The sequence below is a fragment of the Hibiscus syriacus genome, unplaced genomic scaffold, assembly GCF_006381635.1.
Source record: "Hibiscus syriacus cultivar Baekdansim isolate YM2019G1 unplaced genomic scaffold, ASM638163v2 tig00009840_pilon, whole genome shotgun sequence".
Lineage (NCBI taxonomy): Eukaryota > Viridiplantae > Streptophyta > Magnoliopsida > Malvales > Malvaceae > Hibiscus > Hibiscus syriacus.
The window spans coordinates 300,816-317,450 of record NW_024062202.1 but is presented as its reverse complement, the minus strand read 5'-3'; the positions used below and the strand labels follow the sequence as shown (position 1 = coordinate 317,450).

General features: G+C 35.0%; 1 protein-coding gene and 1 long non-coding RNA gene across 3 annotated transcripts in view; one reads left to right on the top strand and one right to left on the bottom strand.

Annotated features, from left to right (window-relative positions):
• Nucleotides 1-7,975, bottom strand: part of LOC120203360 (probable isoprenylcysteine alpha-carbonyl methylesterase ICMEL1) — a 32,837-nt gene extending 24,862 nt beyond the window's left edge. For both annotated transcript variants that reach the window (XM_039203672.1, XM_039203673.1), the window contains exons 1-11: nt 7,513-7,975; nt 6,248-6,324; nt 5,838-5,907; nt 5,646-5,726; nt 4,741-4,815; nt 3,945-4,046; nt 3,722-3,859; nt 3,090-3,155; nt 2,860-3,003; nt 2,442-2,532; nt 2,182-2,363 (exon numbers count right to left, since the gene is read on the bottom strand). In XM_039203672.1, coding sequence (XP_039059603.1) covers nt 2,202-2,363; nt 2,442-2,532; nt 2,860-3,003; nt 3,090-3,155; nt 3,722-3,859; nt 3,945-4,046; nt 4,741-4,815; nt 5,646-5,726; nt 5,838-5,907; nt 6,248-6,324; nt 7,513-7,868 — 1,362 coding nt within the window. In that variant the 5' untranslated portion in view covers nt 7,869-7,975 and the 3' untranslated portion in view covers nt 2,182-2,201. The remainder of the gene's footprint in view (nt 1-2,181; nt 2,364-2,441; nt 2,533-2,859; nt 3,004-3,089; nt 3,156-3,721; nt 3,860-3,944; nt 4,047-4,740; nt 4,816-5,645; nt 5,727-5,837; nt 5,908-6,247; nt 6,325-7,512) is intronic.
• On the top strand, nt 1,288-13,026 carry LOC120203361. Its single transcript, XR_005523811.1, has 3 exons — nt 1,288-1,414; nt 12,000-12,001; nt 13,016-13,026. It is a non-coding gene; the product is annotated as an uncharacterized LOC120203361 (long non-coding RNA).
• The last annotated feature ends 3,609 nt before the right edge of the window (nt 13,027-16,635 follow it).

The window sequence follows — 16,635 nt, the reverse complement described above, 5'->3', positions numbered from 1 at the left end:
TTTTGCTTGTGGTCATGAGGCTTCTGGGGTGAGCTGGCTGTTTTTTATATTTGAATTCTGGAATTGGAGCCTTGGTCGTTCTTGTTGTGGCCAGTGTAGCCCTCTTGTTGTCCATGAGTGCATGTGGATTGTTGTTTGCTACTTGTTGTTTTGTGTCCGCCAAGGCTGGTTTCTGTCTTCGTTTTGTAGCTGTTTTCTTAACAACTGGCTAGACGTATATTTGAGGTCTCCTGGTTCTCAGGCCGTGTTGTTTCTCAGGAGCTAGTTTTTGGCTTCATTTTCTTTCCGCCTCATGGTTTACTCTTTTTCCTCCAAATAGGTTAAGAGAGGTTTTTCAATAAGGTCCATGGGGTGGTGTACCTTGTATCCTAATCAATACAAAGTACACATCTTTCAAAAAAAAAGTTTAATGTTATCTCGACAATGGTGGCATATTTTATTTTATGGTGGTCATGTTTGGGGATTGAAACATTACAAGTAGTGTGGTGCGTCATGCGCGTGCGTCATTTGATGGTTAGTATTGTCCTTCAGTTTCCATTTGAAAAGGAAAGTATCAATCTTCATCAAGCCCAACCTTCTTCCTATGTTAAACCATTGTTTTAGTAACAAACTGGGGAAGCATAAAGCACGAGAGAATCATTACTTTACATCCATTTTTAATTGATACAATCCCATTGGAGGAATGAGAATACCTGCATTCAAATACGTATGAGACAACGATAATTGGATTGGGTGTAACCATGCTAACGTGTCTTTTTTTTTTTTGATCCAGTTGCTGCTAATGTATCTTGTTCAGTTTATCCAACCAAGTTGTTTATATGTATTGAAAGAGTGTACATGTATTTTAGAGAGAAGTGATATGAGAAACAGATAGATACTTTGATAAAAAAAATGACAAACCAAAACGTTACAGATACAAGGGCGGTGGAAAAGAGGAGCTTAGGTTGATAATGGAGGATCAACAGATTTATATCAATGCATAGAATGATAGAAACTCCATTTTTTTTTTTTTGAGATGAGAATGATAGGAACAACTTGGACGTAATGTGCGGGGGTATTCATGGAAAGGGGTTGAAGCCGCTTCGTACCATTTGATATAGCAGGCAGAACAAAGGTTGGGGCAGCTTATCCTTACACCACTCATACCAGTCCCACACATCACACTTGTTTGGCTCCAAGTTTAGTGGAACTTGATCGGGATCCGCTAACATTGTACGCAGAAAAATGGTGACGTAATGGGCAGGTTTGGGTTCGTCCAGGAACATGTTATTGGTCACTGGTATGTACTCTACTTTCCCCATTTCTAGACCCGTCTCCTCCTTCACCTCTCTGGCTCCTCACTCTTCGAAGCTCTCCCCTGCACCACTTAATTAGCTAATTAATGCAAGAGAAACAAAAGTAATTGATTTAACTAGTAAAGTTGAGAGAGAGAGAGAGAGAGAAAGACCAAACTCCAGGTGGCCGCCAGGGAGAGCGAAGGTAGAAGTACCGATTGAGGAGTGCCGCCGCCCCAACAGGACCGATTTCCCTTCAGCACGAAAACTACCACCCCTACTCGAGGCACCGGCTTTGCTTCCCTTCCATCTCCATCTCCATCTCCATCTCCATCTCCAATGCCGATTGTCCGCGACTTCAGAGTCCAGTCTAGCTAGCACATAAAGGGAAGCTTGGGGGCAACGCAATTGGGTATGATAAAATAAAGGTTAGGGTAAGGAAATTGGGCCGATGCTGGGTTGGTCTTAAACTTAATTTGACGTTCCTATATTAATTGAAAAAAAATTAAACGTGTAAAATAAGAAAGAGAATAAAGTTCAATGAGTAAACGTTTAATTTATCTTTTTAATCATGTCCTATGTGGCATGTTTTATTATTAAAATAAGCCACATGAGCTCCTCGTTACTGAGTAAATAATCGAGTGACTAAAAAAGTTCAATGTCTAAAATTCAATAAGCAATTGAAAAAATTGAGAGTACGGTGAGTGAAATAGAAGAAAATAAAGTTCAATGAGTAAGAGTTTAATTTACCCAAACTTTTTTTTAATTTAAACTTCATGTCTGCTACCCAAATCTGTGTAAAGGATTTCAAAGAGGACAACAGAATTGGAGGGGGAATAAAAGATGGATCGTCATCTATAAACATCCATTGTCACATTTTATGCCTTTCATAGCATCTGACAATGACAGATGATGAATTTTGAATGTCTAAAATGGGCTGACATTATGAGCCAATTTCAACATGAATTCGGGTACAAGGCGTCTTCTTGGAGGAGCCACGGCATCTTTTGCAAGGGCTTCTTCATCTCCACCATGTATGATGGCAACAACATCTTCAAACATCTCATCTCTGCCACCTCTCATGGGATCCTGATATTTTTAATTACATACGCACACGTTTTACAAATCAAACAGACACTTTAAAAGCATCGTCACTTCTTCCATTACCTGAAGAAATAAATCCGTGTGTGTCTTTCCATCATACAAAACGGATTCTGCTTTCCCTCCATTTCTTCCAAGTGTATCTGCAAAACTTGTACTGCAAGTAAGAAAAACATGTATAAGAAGAAGAAAAACACCTTGGGACATTTCAATCATCTATGGCCTACCCATGTAACAATTATTACAAACTAAAATTATCTTAAAGGCTATAATATATTAATATGCGGACTAAATACCCTATACGCAAATTAAGTTTACATATCCGCGTCACAACAATAATGGAAATTCAGTGCAAATGTACAATGGAATGCTGAAGAATATACAATGACTGTCAAGGGCCTTATCTATTGTATGCACATATAATTAAAATCGAAAAAGAATGAACCAACATTTAGAATTTTCAACTGACAAAACAGATTTATACCTGGCATCCGCAGGAATAGAAAAATCTGCAGTACCATGAAAAAGAATGATAGGAGGAAGAAGACAAACAGCAGGCTTAACGTCTGGGTCCTGTACCAATACTTCAGGAGAGAATTGATGCAAAGAATCCTCCCCTTCCATTATGCTGTATGAAAATGCAGACACAATTGTTCAACAGAGGAAAACAAACACATAATAGATCCAAACATGCTTTTCCTGGAAATTGAATACCTTAGAAAGATTGAACGATATAAACCTCGACTGTGAAAGTGATCGATAAGGTTAAAAAGATTGTACCTGGCGGGGAATGTTAGAGTAACTGAGCATTAACGAATAAGCACAAAAAGAGAATTGCTTTAGTATATAATAATTTACTAACCTGTTTTGCATATAATAAACATTAAAAACTTATCTCAGATGTTCCTTCCAAACAACTAATTGCACTAAATGAAGGGGAAATGGGAAGGAAAAAAAAACTTGAAGCAATTAACAAGGAACCCAAAGATAGACGTGAGCAACACCGAGTGCCACAAATTCATGCCAAGTGACCCTATTTTTCTGTAAAACATAAGCATCAAACCAAGTTAAGGTTCTTGAGCCAAGGACAGTGGCAAAGCAGAAACTTGGTTTGATGCTTATGTTTACATAAACACAATCAGTGTGCTTTACCTTGATTAAATTTGAAACCAAAAAATCGTTCCATTATTATTATTATTATGAAAGCTATATTCAAAATTAATTTAAAATTTCAGGACCAGATTAATGGTAACAAAAAATGGAAAAAATTAACTGTATTGTTTTAGTGTCCATGTCCACTTCATGCAGGCAATAAAGTTCCGCGATTATAAAATTTTAATACTTACCCTCCAGACAAACCAAAATAAGCTTTTATCTGGGACACACTCCAAGAAGTACTGCCTTCGCTAGCTTCTTTGATTGCCTGGTTTATAAGTGTGCAAGCAGCAATATGTGCACCAGCTGATTGTCCCATAAGATAAATCCTGAAAAGATAACCATGAATATAATATTAAATATAATGATCCAAATTAATAAAATAAAAAAAAGTTAACATTACTGATCATCTACCTGCTGGGATCACCTCCATATTCAGCAATATTATTGCAAACGAATGAGATGCCCTGAGAAGCATCTTCCACCATGGCACTTATTGTGCCCTGTGGAAAATTTCTGCATACAGATTCCAACTATGAGAAATAGGGAACTTGAAGCATAATTTTAAAACAGCGATCAATTGGGTTTTTGAATAACAAGGAACTGATCCTTATAAATATCAAGATTTACACCACGTAAAGTGGTTATGTTGTAACTAACCAAACAATAAGAATTTACACATTATTCCAAAATATTATTTATTGAGCGGTGCAAAATTTTGCACTTGGAACCATTAATCAAAATACAGCTTAGCGACTTTGTAGGGAAAAATATTGAGAATAAATTTAATATATATGAAAAACATGGCTGATCAAGAAAAATTACATTTGAAATTCGAGAATAGAAGAAATATAAAAAAGAGGATGAATGGCGACAGTAAAATTGATAAAACCAAAGGTAACACATTTTAAAGTTCGATGTGAGACCAACAGAAGGCAAGATAATATGTACTAAACATGAGTCTAGCTGATGATAAAAGATGAGAACATGTTAAATTTTGAGATCATCAAATCACGAAGGCTTCTATATGCAATTCTTAAGATGCTTGAATGGCCAGCTAATAACAACAATCAGTTTACAGTAACAAACATATGGTAAGAAGGATGATCAGAAGGAGAAAAAAAATCAAGAATATTGGTCATGTCTTGATCCAGAAAAATAGGGTCATCTCTTCAACAAAAAGTTTTTGCCTTCAAAGTAAATATTTTACCTGTAGTCTATGCATGCCACTATGATGTCTCTTTCTGATAACTGTTGACCTAAAAGAGAGCCCCATGCTTTATAACTGCATTAAAAAAAACAGAGAGATATATGAAACAATTAAAGGATATATTAGCAAGCATAAAGCAAATAAGGAGCCAAAGAGGTATAATGACAGAAAGAGTAGCCATGGGCCCATGACAGTGATCAGAACTTAATTTGGCAACTGTAAGAGAAAACGAGAAGTGATCACTATCTTTATCTTATAGATCATACTTCCCCTTCGGATTATATGGGTTACTTTTCATTCCACAACAAAACTGGGTCTTTTATCTTCCAAGTAACTTAAAGCAGATAAGAGTTTTGAATTAAGTGGCAATGATACTTTAATCGAAGGGAAGGAAGTGTGGTTTTCGTTCATTGAAGACATCTTATCGAAATGATTTTTTGGTGATTTTGAATCATGTTGGTATTTTGTGCAGTTCCCTCCACAGGCGGATGTTTTTGGTTTAATGGTTTCAGGTGTTGTTTTCTTGTATGTTATATCATTAACTGTTGGGATGTTTTCCTTTTGATGGAGGTTTTTTTAGGTATAGGGTGGTTGCCTCTAGATTTTGTGGTCGAGAAGGCGAGAATTTTAGGTGATTATGTTTCTTGTCAGGGCATTTATCCTCGTTTGAGGGTATTTCGTGGTATCGTATGTAATGGGTGTTTTATTCAATGAAATATGAGGTACTATTTTCTTCCTTCCAATGTTCGTTAACATACTTCTTAGTATGTGAACGAATACGAAGGGAGTTTTTAATGAGACCTCCAACTTCTATCAAAAAAAAAAGGAGAGCCATATGCCATTACAATTGAGAATTTCTACTACATGACCATGTACATGACGTCAACACAAAACAAATTGCTTACCCAATAATCCAAGCCCCACCAGTTATAAAAGCTACCACTGGTTTCGTACCATGGCTGCTTTTAGGCAAATAAAGATCAAGCCTGCAAACAAAATTTGACTTATACATGCCCGAAAGTTCCAGTACAATTGCAAGGATATACAAAGTAAATTACTTGGGAGCACAAAAGAAATAGACAGACTACCAACTTTACCTATTTCTAGGATTTTCACCATATATTATGCTCCTACGGACCTGTCTGGAGAAAAAGTAGTAATAAGCAACTGCAAAAGAAAAGTAAGTTCGTTATACTATTTCAGATCCATCAGGTTAAATATAAACTGATGACAGAGAGAAAGTGTCACAAATTAAAATTCTGTTTGGTTGTGTGACTTTAACTCTTTGCCTTTTGCTTCCAAGAAGATTGGTATAAAGAAAATCATAATTGAGCAAAATGACTACAATCTAACATGAGTCTTCTATACAAATCTAAATTAATGCACTTTTATTCAAATAAATCACGTTTTGGTTTAAATTCCTACTAGATGCAAATATCGAGTAGTAAAACCAACAACCAGAAACGAATTCAGTAATAAATAAATATATGGAAAATATTTGTATAACCTTGAATAAAACCTGGCATAAGTAACAATGCATAACAACCAAGAGCAAGAAATTTTGTGATCCATCTATAGCCTACCCTGAAAAACAGTAAAAGATTAGAACGCATCTCATAAAAAGGTTTAACATAAAAGTGATATTAGCATCTCAGCCGACAGTAGTTTTAAAAAAGAAAAAATCTCCAAGTCCTTGTGTGACATAAAAATGATAAAGGCACAATGATCTTGAAGTTCGAAGCCTTGTGTGCGGGCATTGATACTTCTACTCTCCTCTCTTGACCAACACCAAAAGTTGGGTTTGTTAAATAATTGTATCTCATTAAAAAATTCTTTTATATTCTTCTTGCATTCATCAAGAATTTTCTTGAATTACAATGCATGAAACTCTGTTCCTACATCTTCACTACTCTGCCAACTAATTCATTTTCTGATCATGCCGAAAAATTTACCTTCAATTTCAGCTTAACCATCTTACTTCACTTTTGTGCTACCTATAGGACAAAGATTCTTCTAGGTCTCCTTGAGATGTAAGTGCTACATATCTTCTTGAAAACTTTGAACGGGTCTTAATGATACTAGAAGTAAAGCTTACTCAATAATCGTTATCAGATTTTCAAATGTAATAGAATATGATACCTGGATTTGACCATTAGTGTCGAATATGGGCTTTTCTCTGAGAATATTTTTCATTTATTTGGAGTATCGTACTCCATATTCATGTCTGGAATGTGTTTGAACCTATACAAGTTCTTTAAGAAATGAAGAACTGGCGTGTAGGGAGCTTTACATAAATGGTCATCAATCAATATCATAAAATGAGCACCGGCAGGGGTTGAGAGTCTTTGAACAAATATTTACCTTGTATTCACCCATTTATCAAAATAAATAAATAAAAAGATATGCAGCACATTCCAACCCCAGTAATTCGGTAAAGGAAACCTATTCTGCTTTCTAATAAATAGAAAACATAGCAAGGAGCCACTAAAACCAAATATCTGGTCCTTCTTTTCCTGTTTCTATCATTCTACGCTAGTACAAAGATTTTGGCAGCATCCGATCAAAATAAAAGTTGTTATGAAACGCTGAATCTGGATCCCAGGAATAGTACTTAAGCATTTTACAAAGCAGAAAGAATCAGAACACCTCAAACAAAAGCTCATGACACTCAATCTATGAGAAAGATTTAACATATTAAAACAAGAATTTCAAAACCACTAGCAAAACAAATAAACATATAAAGCATCACAATTGGCAGGAAATGAATCATACCGGAGGTAGCCGAGAAGCTTCACACATAATCGAGAAAGGAGAAAGGTCTCGGAAGCATCATGGCCCACTTCCCGGCTTATAGATTGGCGGGGAGACTGATCGGATAACAAAGCGAGGGAACTATCGCTGGGAATTAGGCGAGATCTCTGCTGGTGGTTGTTAGCAAAAGAAACAATAGAGTCGTTGCTTGTTGAATTGTAACTGGAAGCTCTACGTAGGAGAGGAGTAATGGCCTTTTCAGGGTCGAATTGGGAGGAGATGAGGAGGGTTGTCGATGGGACATCATGGATCTTAGCTTTGACCACCGGTGCGGAGGAGGAAGGGTGGTTTGATATGGGCAGGATTGGAGATGGCATAGTTTTGGAAAAGCCAGAGATTAGGTTTTGGTAGTAAATGTTAGTTTATGTAAGGTGGATTGGGAAGCCGTAACTTGTGTTTTGAATTCAACAAGTACCCGGCCTGGGTTGTGGGCGGGGCGGAAGAAAAGTTACGACGGATAAATGAGAAAGGGAGACCGTTTAATGGAAATCAGAGCCAAATGCCCATTGGCTCCATACCACCACTTCCTGTTTGCCACATGGACACCTCTGCTTGGTGGTACAACCTAGAAACTATATCAGGTTTCTTTGTTTCTTTCTTTCCTTTTAATCTCATTTTCGTGGATATTTGGACGATTCATAGTAATAGATGATTTGCTCCTTTCTAACATAATCTATAAAAAAAATTATTTCTTTTACGTAAAAAATACAAAATAGTTAATATAATAGTGATTTTAAGTTCACATGTAAATTTTACCAAAAAATGGTAATTTTCTTGCTACCAGCATTCTTTATAAATAATTATTATAAAGATTAACTTAGTCAAAGATTTTATTATATAGATTAACTTTATTTTTAAGTATAGGTTAATTTGTACTACTATAGAGTGGCCCGAATATTTTAGGAACACCTGAAGTGATTAAGGAGTTTGTAGTGTTTTTCAATATTCCTGAATCTTGGCAAGTGTAGCCATTTTTTCTCGTCAATGTGCCTTGAACAAAATATAGCAACCTTCATGTCGTTACATCTTTTTTTTGATGAACGAACAAGTTTTCGATGAAGACCTCGAATTTACGATTTATTTGGAAAAATTAAAATTTTTTTGTTTATTTTGATTAAATTGATTTGGGAGTCGCTATCGACCTTTGGGCTAAGTAGTTCGAATACCTAAAACGTCATTTAAAACAATTTTAAGAAAAAAATCATTTTTAAGACAAAAAACTTATTTGCACTTGTCAAAGATTCCTTTTAGGTTTGTGAGTCGATTACGCGTGGGAAAATATAAGTATCCCACAGCGCACAAAATTGGTACCTAGTTGCATATACATTGTCGATGAAGTAAAATTAGGAAATCGAATATAAAGTTAGAATATGATCCATTTATCAAACATTGATTAATTTGCTTCGAATTATTATTAGGGAACATTTCTTAATTTGAGAAGAAATCACGAGATTTGCACATCCTCCAATGGAAAAGCTATCTCATCTATTTCTCCCTTATACGAGAAATGTTCCCCTTCTCAACGTTGTCAAAAGGTACAAATCGAATTTAAATTGAATATCGGTAATTTTATAAAATAACTTACTCTTTGAAAAAACATGCATTGCATCATTTGAATAAAAATGGATTAATTATCATTTTTATAAAAATAAACTCGACTTATTTCAAGTTCACTTTGCAATCGAATGTCGTATCGAATCACACTACTTCGATCAAGCAGTGTTTTTTTACATCCATTCTACGATAGAGTTTTCGTGAAAATAGTCGAGCAAGAGACGTTGAAAATGTTGGCAAATAAAAATGAATATTTTGTAAATTTTTCAAAAATACTAGTTCTAAAAAGGATAAAATATGCACATTAATATATAAGGGTCAAAATATATCAAATAAACATATGCAAAAATAGTAAGTCAAAATTAAACGAAAGAAAATTGTTAAACATGGATTAGATCGAATACAAATATAAATGCGCAATCGAACATCAAATAAATAGAATAATCAAATAAAAAATTATCTTAAGACTAAATCAACAGGAAATAAAAAACATGTTCAAATTGAAGAAGATAAATAAATATCTACAACTAACAAAGGACCAAAATATAAGTCAACCAAAAATTGAAGCATGAATCATAAATATTAATAAATACAATAATGAACTAATTAGGGCCAAAATTGAAAGAAATAAAATACTAAACTCAAAATAAGAAACTTGAAAATATACGAGTAAATGTTGTAAAGTACTATTAAATATAAAGACATTTTAAATAAATATATACATATGGTGCATACACATAAAATACATAAGAATATGAGACACACACATATATTAAAATACAAGACCAAAATGCAACAAAAAAAATAGTATCAAATCATAAATAAACAGTGACTAAAATGCATAAATTTAAAGTATCACATTAACTTAATAAATAAATAAAGATAACAGAATTAATTAGTGACTAAGATGAAATAAAAAAAAATAGTGACTAATTGCTAATAAATCATAACCCGAAATGATGATCAAATTAAACATAAAATGCAATAAGATGTCAAAATCATAATAACTAAACAACACAGGCACCTAATGACTAAAATATAAAAACACGGCAAAGTTCAGATGACCTAAATGGTGATTTGACCCTGAAAACTAGTGACCAAAATGGAAATATACGCTTAAATATGGGGGACCTATGGAGAATTAATCCAAAAACCTAAGTACTAACCTAATATATGTCATCTAAACCTAAACTAAAAAAAACCAAACTCCTCTGCTCCCTCACTCACATGCGGTCGCTCACCCAAAGAAGACCAATGGGTCTTCAACGGTCGGCCATCGGCCACCACATTTCGACAGTGGCTCACTCACGCTCTAACTGGTGACCCGGCTCCATCGAGGCCCTATTCGCTAAGGTAAATGTTCTCTTCCCTTCCCTCCTTTTATTTCAAAAAAAGAATCCTAAGAAAGAGAGAAAGTTGCCGAAAAATAGAAGATGAAGAGATACCTTTGAATTTTTTTTATTTGCTTTCCTTGTTGTTACCAAAATGTTCTCTTATTTTCCAAGAGAAGAAAAAAAATTGGGGGAAGGGCGAGAGAAAAATCAGGGACCCTTTTTTACACTGATTTTTTGGGTTTTTATAACCCAATTTTACATATCTCTCAATTAATAAAAAAAAGTTGTTCAATTGTTGTTGCGTGGAGTGTTGGATTTGGTGCTACAGTTGAGCTTGTGGTGGCAGGGGGAGCTCGGGATGGTGTTGCAGCAAGCATATATGTGGGGTAAAAAATTGGTGATTACAGTTGCCTCTCTTTGCTCATTGTTGTGAAACAGGAATAGAGCAAAGACATAAAACACCAATTTTTTTGGACTGTCAACAAGTCTCAAGCTCAAAATTCTTCTTATTATGAACTCTTCACTCCTATTTAAATGCAAATATTGAGGTTGAGCAAGCTCTTCTTTATGAACATCTTCTCACTCCTCAAACAAGTTTTTCTCTATCTTCGATTGGTCCCTCTTTCTTCGAATAGTCATTGTTTGTTGATGACATTCTTTTTGGAGGTAATTTTGATGTTGAAAATGACACTGCTCATTCACGTTGAAGATATTTGGCCGTTTTCAAGTAAATTGTTCGCTGAAGACGACTTTGTTCCTTCTCGTTGAGAAAGTCGGGTCAATCTGGAGATAATTTGGCATTGAAGACGACATTGTTCATCCATGTTGAAGAGTTTTGGCTGCTTTCAGGTGATGTTATTCCTTCTTATTGAGGAAGCCGAGTCAATCTGGAGATAATCTGGTGTTGAAGACGCCACTGCTCATCCACGTCGAAGAGTTCTGGCTGCTTTCAGATTATGTTGTTCCTTCTTGTTGAGAAAGTCGATTGAATCTGGAGATAATCTGGTGTTGAAGACGACACTGCTTATCTATGTTGAAGAGTGTTGAAACATTTTGATATTTCGATATAACAAATTAAGTTAAATGGATTTTAAGATTTTCCAAATGATTTTCTAAGTATATTCGATATAACTATTCGAATATCAAAACATTACTCCAAATATTTCAAAAATCATTTTTAATCCTTACTTAAGTGTAAAATTAAGTTTTAATCATAAAACAATTTCAAAATAATTTTACAAAGTATTTCGAACCAATTCAAAGCCAAAAATTTCAGATTGCTCAGAGGGAACCGATTCCCCCTCATAGGAGGAACTGATTCCCCCCTAAATGGTTTTGGCCCCGAGATTTCCAGAATGCTCGGAGGGAACCGATTCCCCCATAGGAGGAACCGATTCCCCCCTAAACAGTTTTGCTCCGAGAATTCCAGTATGCTCGGAGGGAACCGATCCCCCCCAAGGGGGTACCGATTCCCCCCTTGTACAACGGTCGAAATATTTGAATTTTACACTTAGGAACCGATTCCCTTCAAGAGGGAACCGATTCCCCCCACGCTCCAAGCTGTTTTATTAAATGTTTTCACACTAAAACGGCTATAATATCTTCTCTAATCATCCCCAACGTTCAGAAGTGATTCAAGGTGTATTTAAGCAAGCTTAGAAGCCATTGATCAAAAACAAGAAACATCAAGCAACTAGAATCAAGAGAGAATCAAAGAGAAAGCATCAAACCTCAAGTTTGAGCATTTCAAGCCTATTTTCATTCAATATTCATTTTGCTTTCAAGAACACTTATTGTACTCAATTGTATTTATTCTTGAGTGTTCTTTCTTTGTTCTAGAATTGTGCAAACATCTTACCTTGTGAGGTTTTCTTGTAAGTTTGCAAATTTGTAATCTTCTCTTTGAGAAAAGAGTGTTATCAATAATTGGGGTATATTCTTGAGGGAGTTGTAAGGTTATCTCTTTGGCCTCAAAAGAAAGAACAAATTAGTGAATTTGTTGGAAAATCCTTAGTGTGGATAGCTAAGGTAGTGGACGTAGACTTTGATTGAGAAAGTCGAACCACTCTAAATCGTTGTGCAAATCTTTTCAATTTTCTGCAAAAGCTTCCACTGAAATTTTTAATTGCCAATTCACCCCCTCTTGGCCGATTTCGTCAATCGATTAACTCAACAATTGGCATCAGAGCTTGACTCATTTGAAGGTTTAACCATCTCTTGAGTAGATCCGGGAAGAGTTATATCGATTATCAAAGTCATCAATGGCCTCCGCTTCAAACTTCGACTCCGGTCTCGATTCGATGCCCGTCAACAAGCCTCCTTTCTTCAATGGGGCTATCTATGCCTATTGGAAGAATAGAATGATGTACTTCATTCAAGCAAGTGACATGGGAGCATGGAATATAGTAGTAGAAGGATACATCAAGCCTATCACTCATCCAAGATTGTGGAGTGAAGGAGAGACAAAAATGTTCCAGCTCAACTCCAAAGCCATCCATATTATTTTTTGTGCTCTTGGACCAGATGAATACGGAAGAGTTTCATCGTGTACAACCGCCAAAGAAATATGGGACAAGATTCAAGTCACACATGAAGGTACCGATGAGGTAAAGAAATCAAAAATTAGTATTCTAACACATAGCTATAAAAATTTCAGGATGAAACCAAATGAAGACATCAAAGCTATGACGGATAGATTTTCAACGATTGTCAATGGTCTCAAATCATATAGAGAGATCATCTCAAATGAAAAGCTTGTGAGGAAGTTAGTCTACTCCCTCCCAAAATCATGGCAATCAAAGAAGACGGCAATCATCGAGTCTAAGGACCTATCGTCCTTAACTCTTGAAGAACTTATCGGTTCACTCCTCACTCATGAGATGATGCTTGAAGATGAGGTGGACCTTGATAAAGTTGAAGAGACACCAAAGGAGAAGGAGAAAAAGAAAAACATTGGAGTTGCTCTCAAATCCACAAAAGATGATAGTGATTCTAATGATGATGATGATGACGAGGAAATGGCATTGTTTGCCAAACGGTTCAGAAAAATGATGAGACCTTATCGAGGAAGAAAATTCAAACGAAATAAAGGCCTCAAAGATGAACCAAAAGAGAAGGACCCGATCATTTGCTATGAATGCAAAAAGCCAGGGCATGTCAAATATGATTGCCCACAATTGAAGAAGAAGGGTCAATCAAAGAATAAGCACAAGGCTCATGTGGCTACATGGAGCGATGAAGAAGGTTCCGATGAAGAAGAACAAGAAGTAGCAAACTTGTGCTTAATGACATTCGGGGAAGATTCTAAGGTAACCTCTAACTCATCTGATTTTGATGATTTATCTTATGATGAGCTATTAGAGGAATATAATGGGTTGGCTTCGGATTGTGAGAAATTATTTTTAAAATATAAAAATGATGTTTCAAAGTTGAAAAATGAAAATAAACTCATATCCAAAACCAACAATGATCTTGAAAGTAAAATCAAAGATTTGCAAATCAAACTAGAAGAGTTTGAAAAGAAAAATTTAGATTTGCAAAATTTACTTTCAAAGGTCAATGATGATCATCAAAAGAAAATTGATGATCTTAAAACTTCTTTTGATAAAGTTGGAACAAAACATTTTGAAAAAGGAGAAAATTCAAAATCCAACTTTGTTAGAAAAGATTTTAGAAACTACAATCATAGAAATCCTCAACGAACCTTAAATGGTAAAATCTTTAGAAGTATATGGGTTCCTAAAGGACTCATTACTACTAAAGATAAAGATATCCTACACAAATGGATACCTAAGGGGACTAGGATTTTGGAAACTAATGAATATGGACCCAAAAGAATTTGGGTACCAAAAATCAAAAATTAATCTATGTTTGTAGGGAAAGGAGCATTGCTACAAGGCACGGGAAACAAATTCAAATTCATGGTACCTTGATAGTGGATGCTCAAGACACATGACCGGAGACAAAAGCCGGTTCATAGAGCTTAACGTAAAAAATGGAGAAGAAGTGACTTTTGGTGATAATTCAAAAGGTCACATTGAAGGTATTGGTACAATAGGTAATACCTCTTCCATACAAATTAAAAATGTTTTATATGTGAATGGATTAAAGCATAATCTATTGAGTATTAGTCAATTATGCGATAAGGGATTCAATGTCTTGTTTGAAATTAATGGTTGTAAAGTTATTGACATTGCATCTAATCGGATTATGCTTGTTGGTCATAGAATAGGAAACATTTACATGGTGCATTTAGATTATATTGATATGACTAATTTGTGCCTAGTTGCTAAGGATGAACATGATAGTTGGTTATGGCATAGGAGACTAGGACATGCTAGTATGAGTGTTTTGCAACGGCTAATTCAAGGTGATTTAGTTCGAGGGTTGCCTAAGCTTAAATTTGATAATGATAAAATCTGTGATGCTTGTGCTAAAGGAAAACAAAAGCGCGTTTCTTTTAAATCCATTAATGACGTATCAACTAGTAGAGTATTACAATTGATCCATGTAGATCTTTTTGGGCCAACTAGGACTACTAGCTTGGGTGGAAAACAATATGCATTTGTCTTGGTAGATGACTATTCTAGATATACTTGGGTTCTATTTTTAAGTACTAAAGATGAAGCATCAGAACAGTTCATCACATTTTCAAAAATAATCCAAAATGAAAAAGGTTACTCTATAACTAGTGTTAGGAGTGATCATGGCACTGAATTTGAAAATCTTGGATTTATTGATTTTTGTAATTCTAATGGTATTAGCCACAATTTTTCAGCACCTAGAACCCCTCAACAAAATGGAGTTGTTGAGAGGAAAAATCGAACTTTAGAAGAAATGGCTAGAACCATGCTTTGTGAAAATAATTTGCCAAAATATTTTTGGGCGGAAGCCACAAATACCGCTTGTTATGTTATAAATCGAGTAATGATTAGGCCAATTTTAAAGAAAACTCCATATGAAATTCTCAAAAATAAAAAGCCTAACATTAGCTATTTTCATCCTTTTGGATGTAAATGTTTTGTTTTAAACAATGGTAAAGAAAACCTTGGCAAATTTGATGCTAAAAGTGATGAAGGAATTTTTCTGGGTTATTCCTTGAATTCTAAAGCTTATCGAGTATTTAATAAAAGAACTTTAGTTGTAGAAGAGTCTATACATGTTGTTTTCGATGATAATCCCCTTCCGAGGAAGGATTCTTGTGTGAATGATGATGTAGGTGTTATAAATTCAAATGACGTTAGACATAAAGTTGGAGAACCATCATCAAAGGAAGAAACAAAAAATGAGGAAACTCATGATCCTCTTGAGAATCCAACCATTGAAGAAAGGGAAGTATCTTATCCAAGAGAGTACAACTATGTCAAGGGTGGTGAGATTATAGGTGATCCATCCAAAGGGGTAACAACTCGATCTTCTCTTAGAAATATTTGTGATTATGTTGCATTTATTTCATGCATAGAGCCTAAGAATATTAAAGAAGCATTAAATGATGAACATTGGATTATGGATATGCAAGAAGAATTAAATCAATTTGAGAGAAGTAAAGTATGGACATTAGTTGAAAGGCCTTGTAATAAATCTACTGTATGTACTAGATGGGTGTTTAGGAATAAGCTTGATGAAAGTGGTAATATAGTGAGAAACAAGGCTAGACTTGTTGCTCAAGGGTATACTCAAGAAGAGGGCATAGACTACGATGAAACATACGCTCCCGTAGCTAGGATGGAAGCAATTAGAATGTTATTAGCATTTGCATGTTTTCATGAATTTAAATTATATCAAATGGATGTTAAAAGTGCATTTTTAAATGGTTTTATAAAAGAATAAGTGTATGTGGAACAACCTCCAGGTTTTGAAGATTCAATTTTTCCGGATTATGTTTTTAAATTGACAAAAGCTCTTTATGGTTTAAAACAAGCTCCTAGAGCTTGGTATGAAAGATTGTCAAACTTTTTAATTGAAAAAGGGTTTTCAAAAGGAAAGGTTGACACTGTATTATTTTTAAAGCATAAAGGTAAAGATTTATTAGTAGTACAAATTTATGTTGATGATATAATATTTGGTTCTACTAATGATATTCTTTGCCAAGAATTTTCTAAGCTGATGCAAAGTGAGTTTGAGATGAGCATGATGGGGGAGCTCTCATTTTTCTTGGGACTCCAAATCAAGCAAAGAAAAGATGGCATCTTCATCA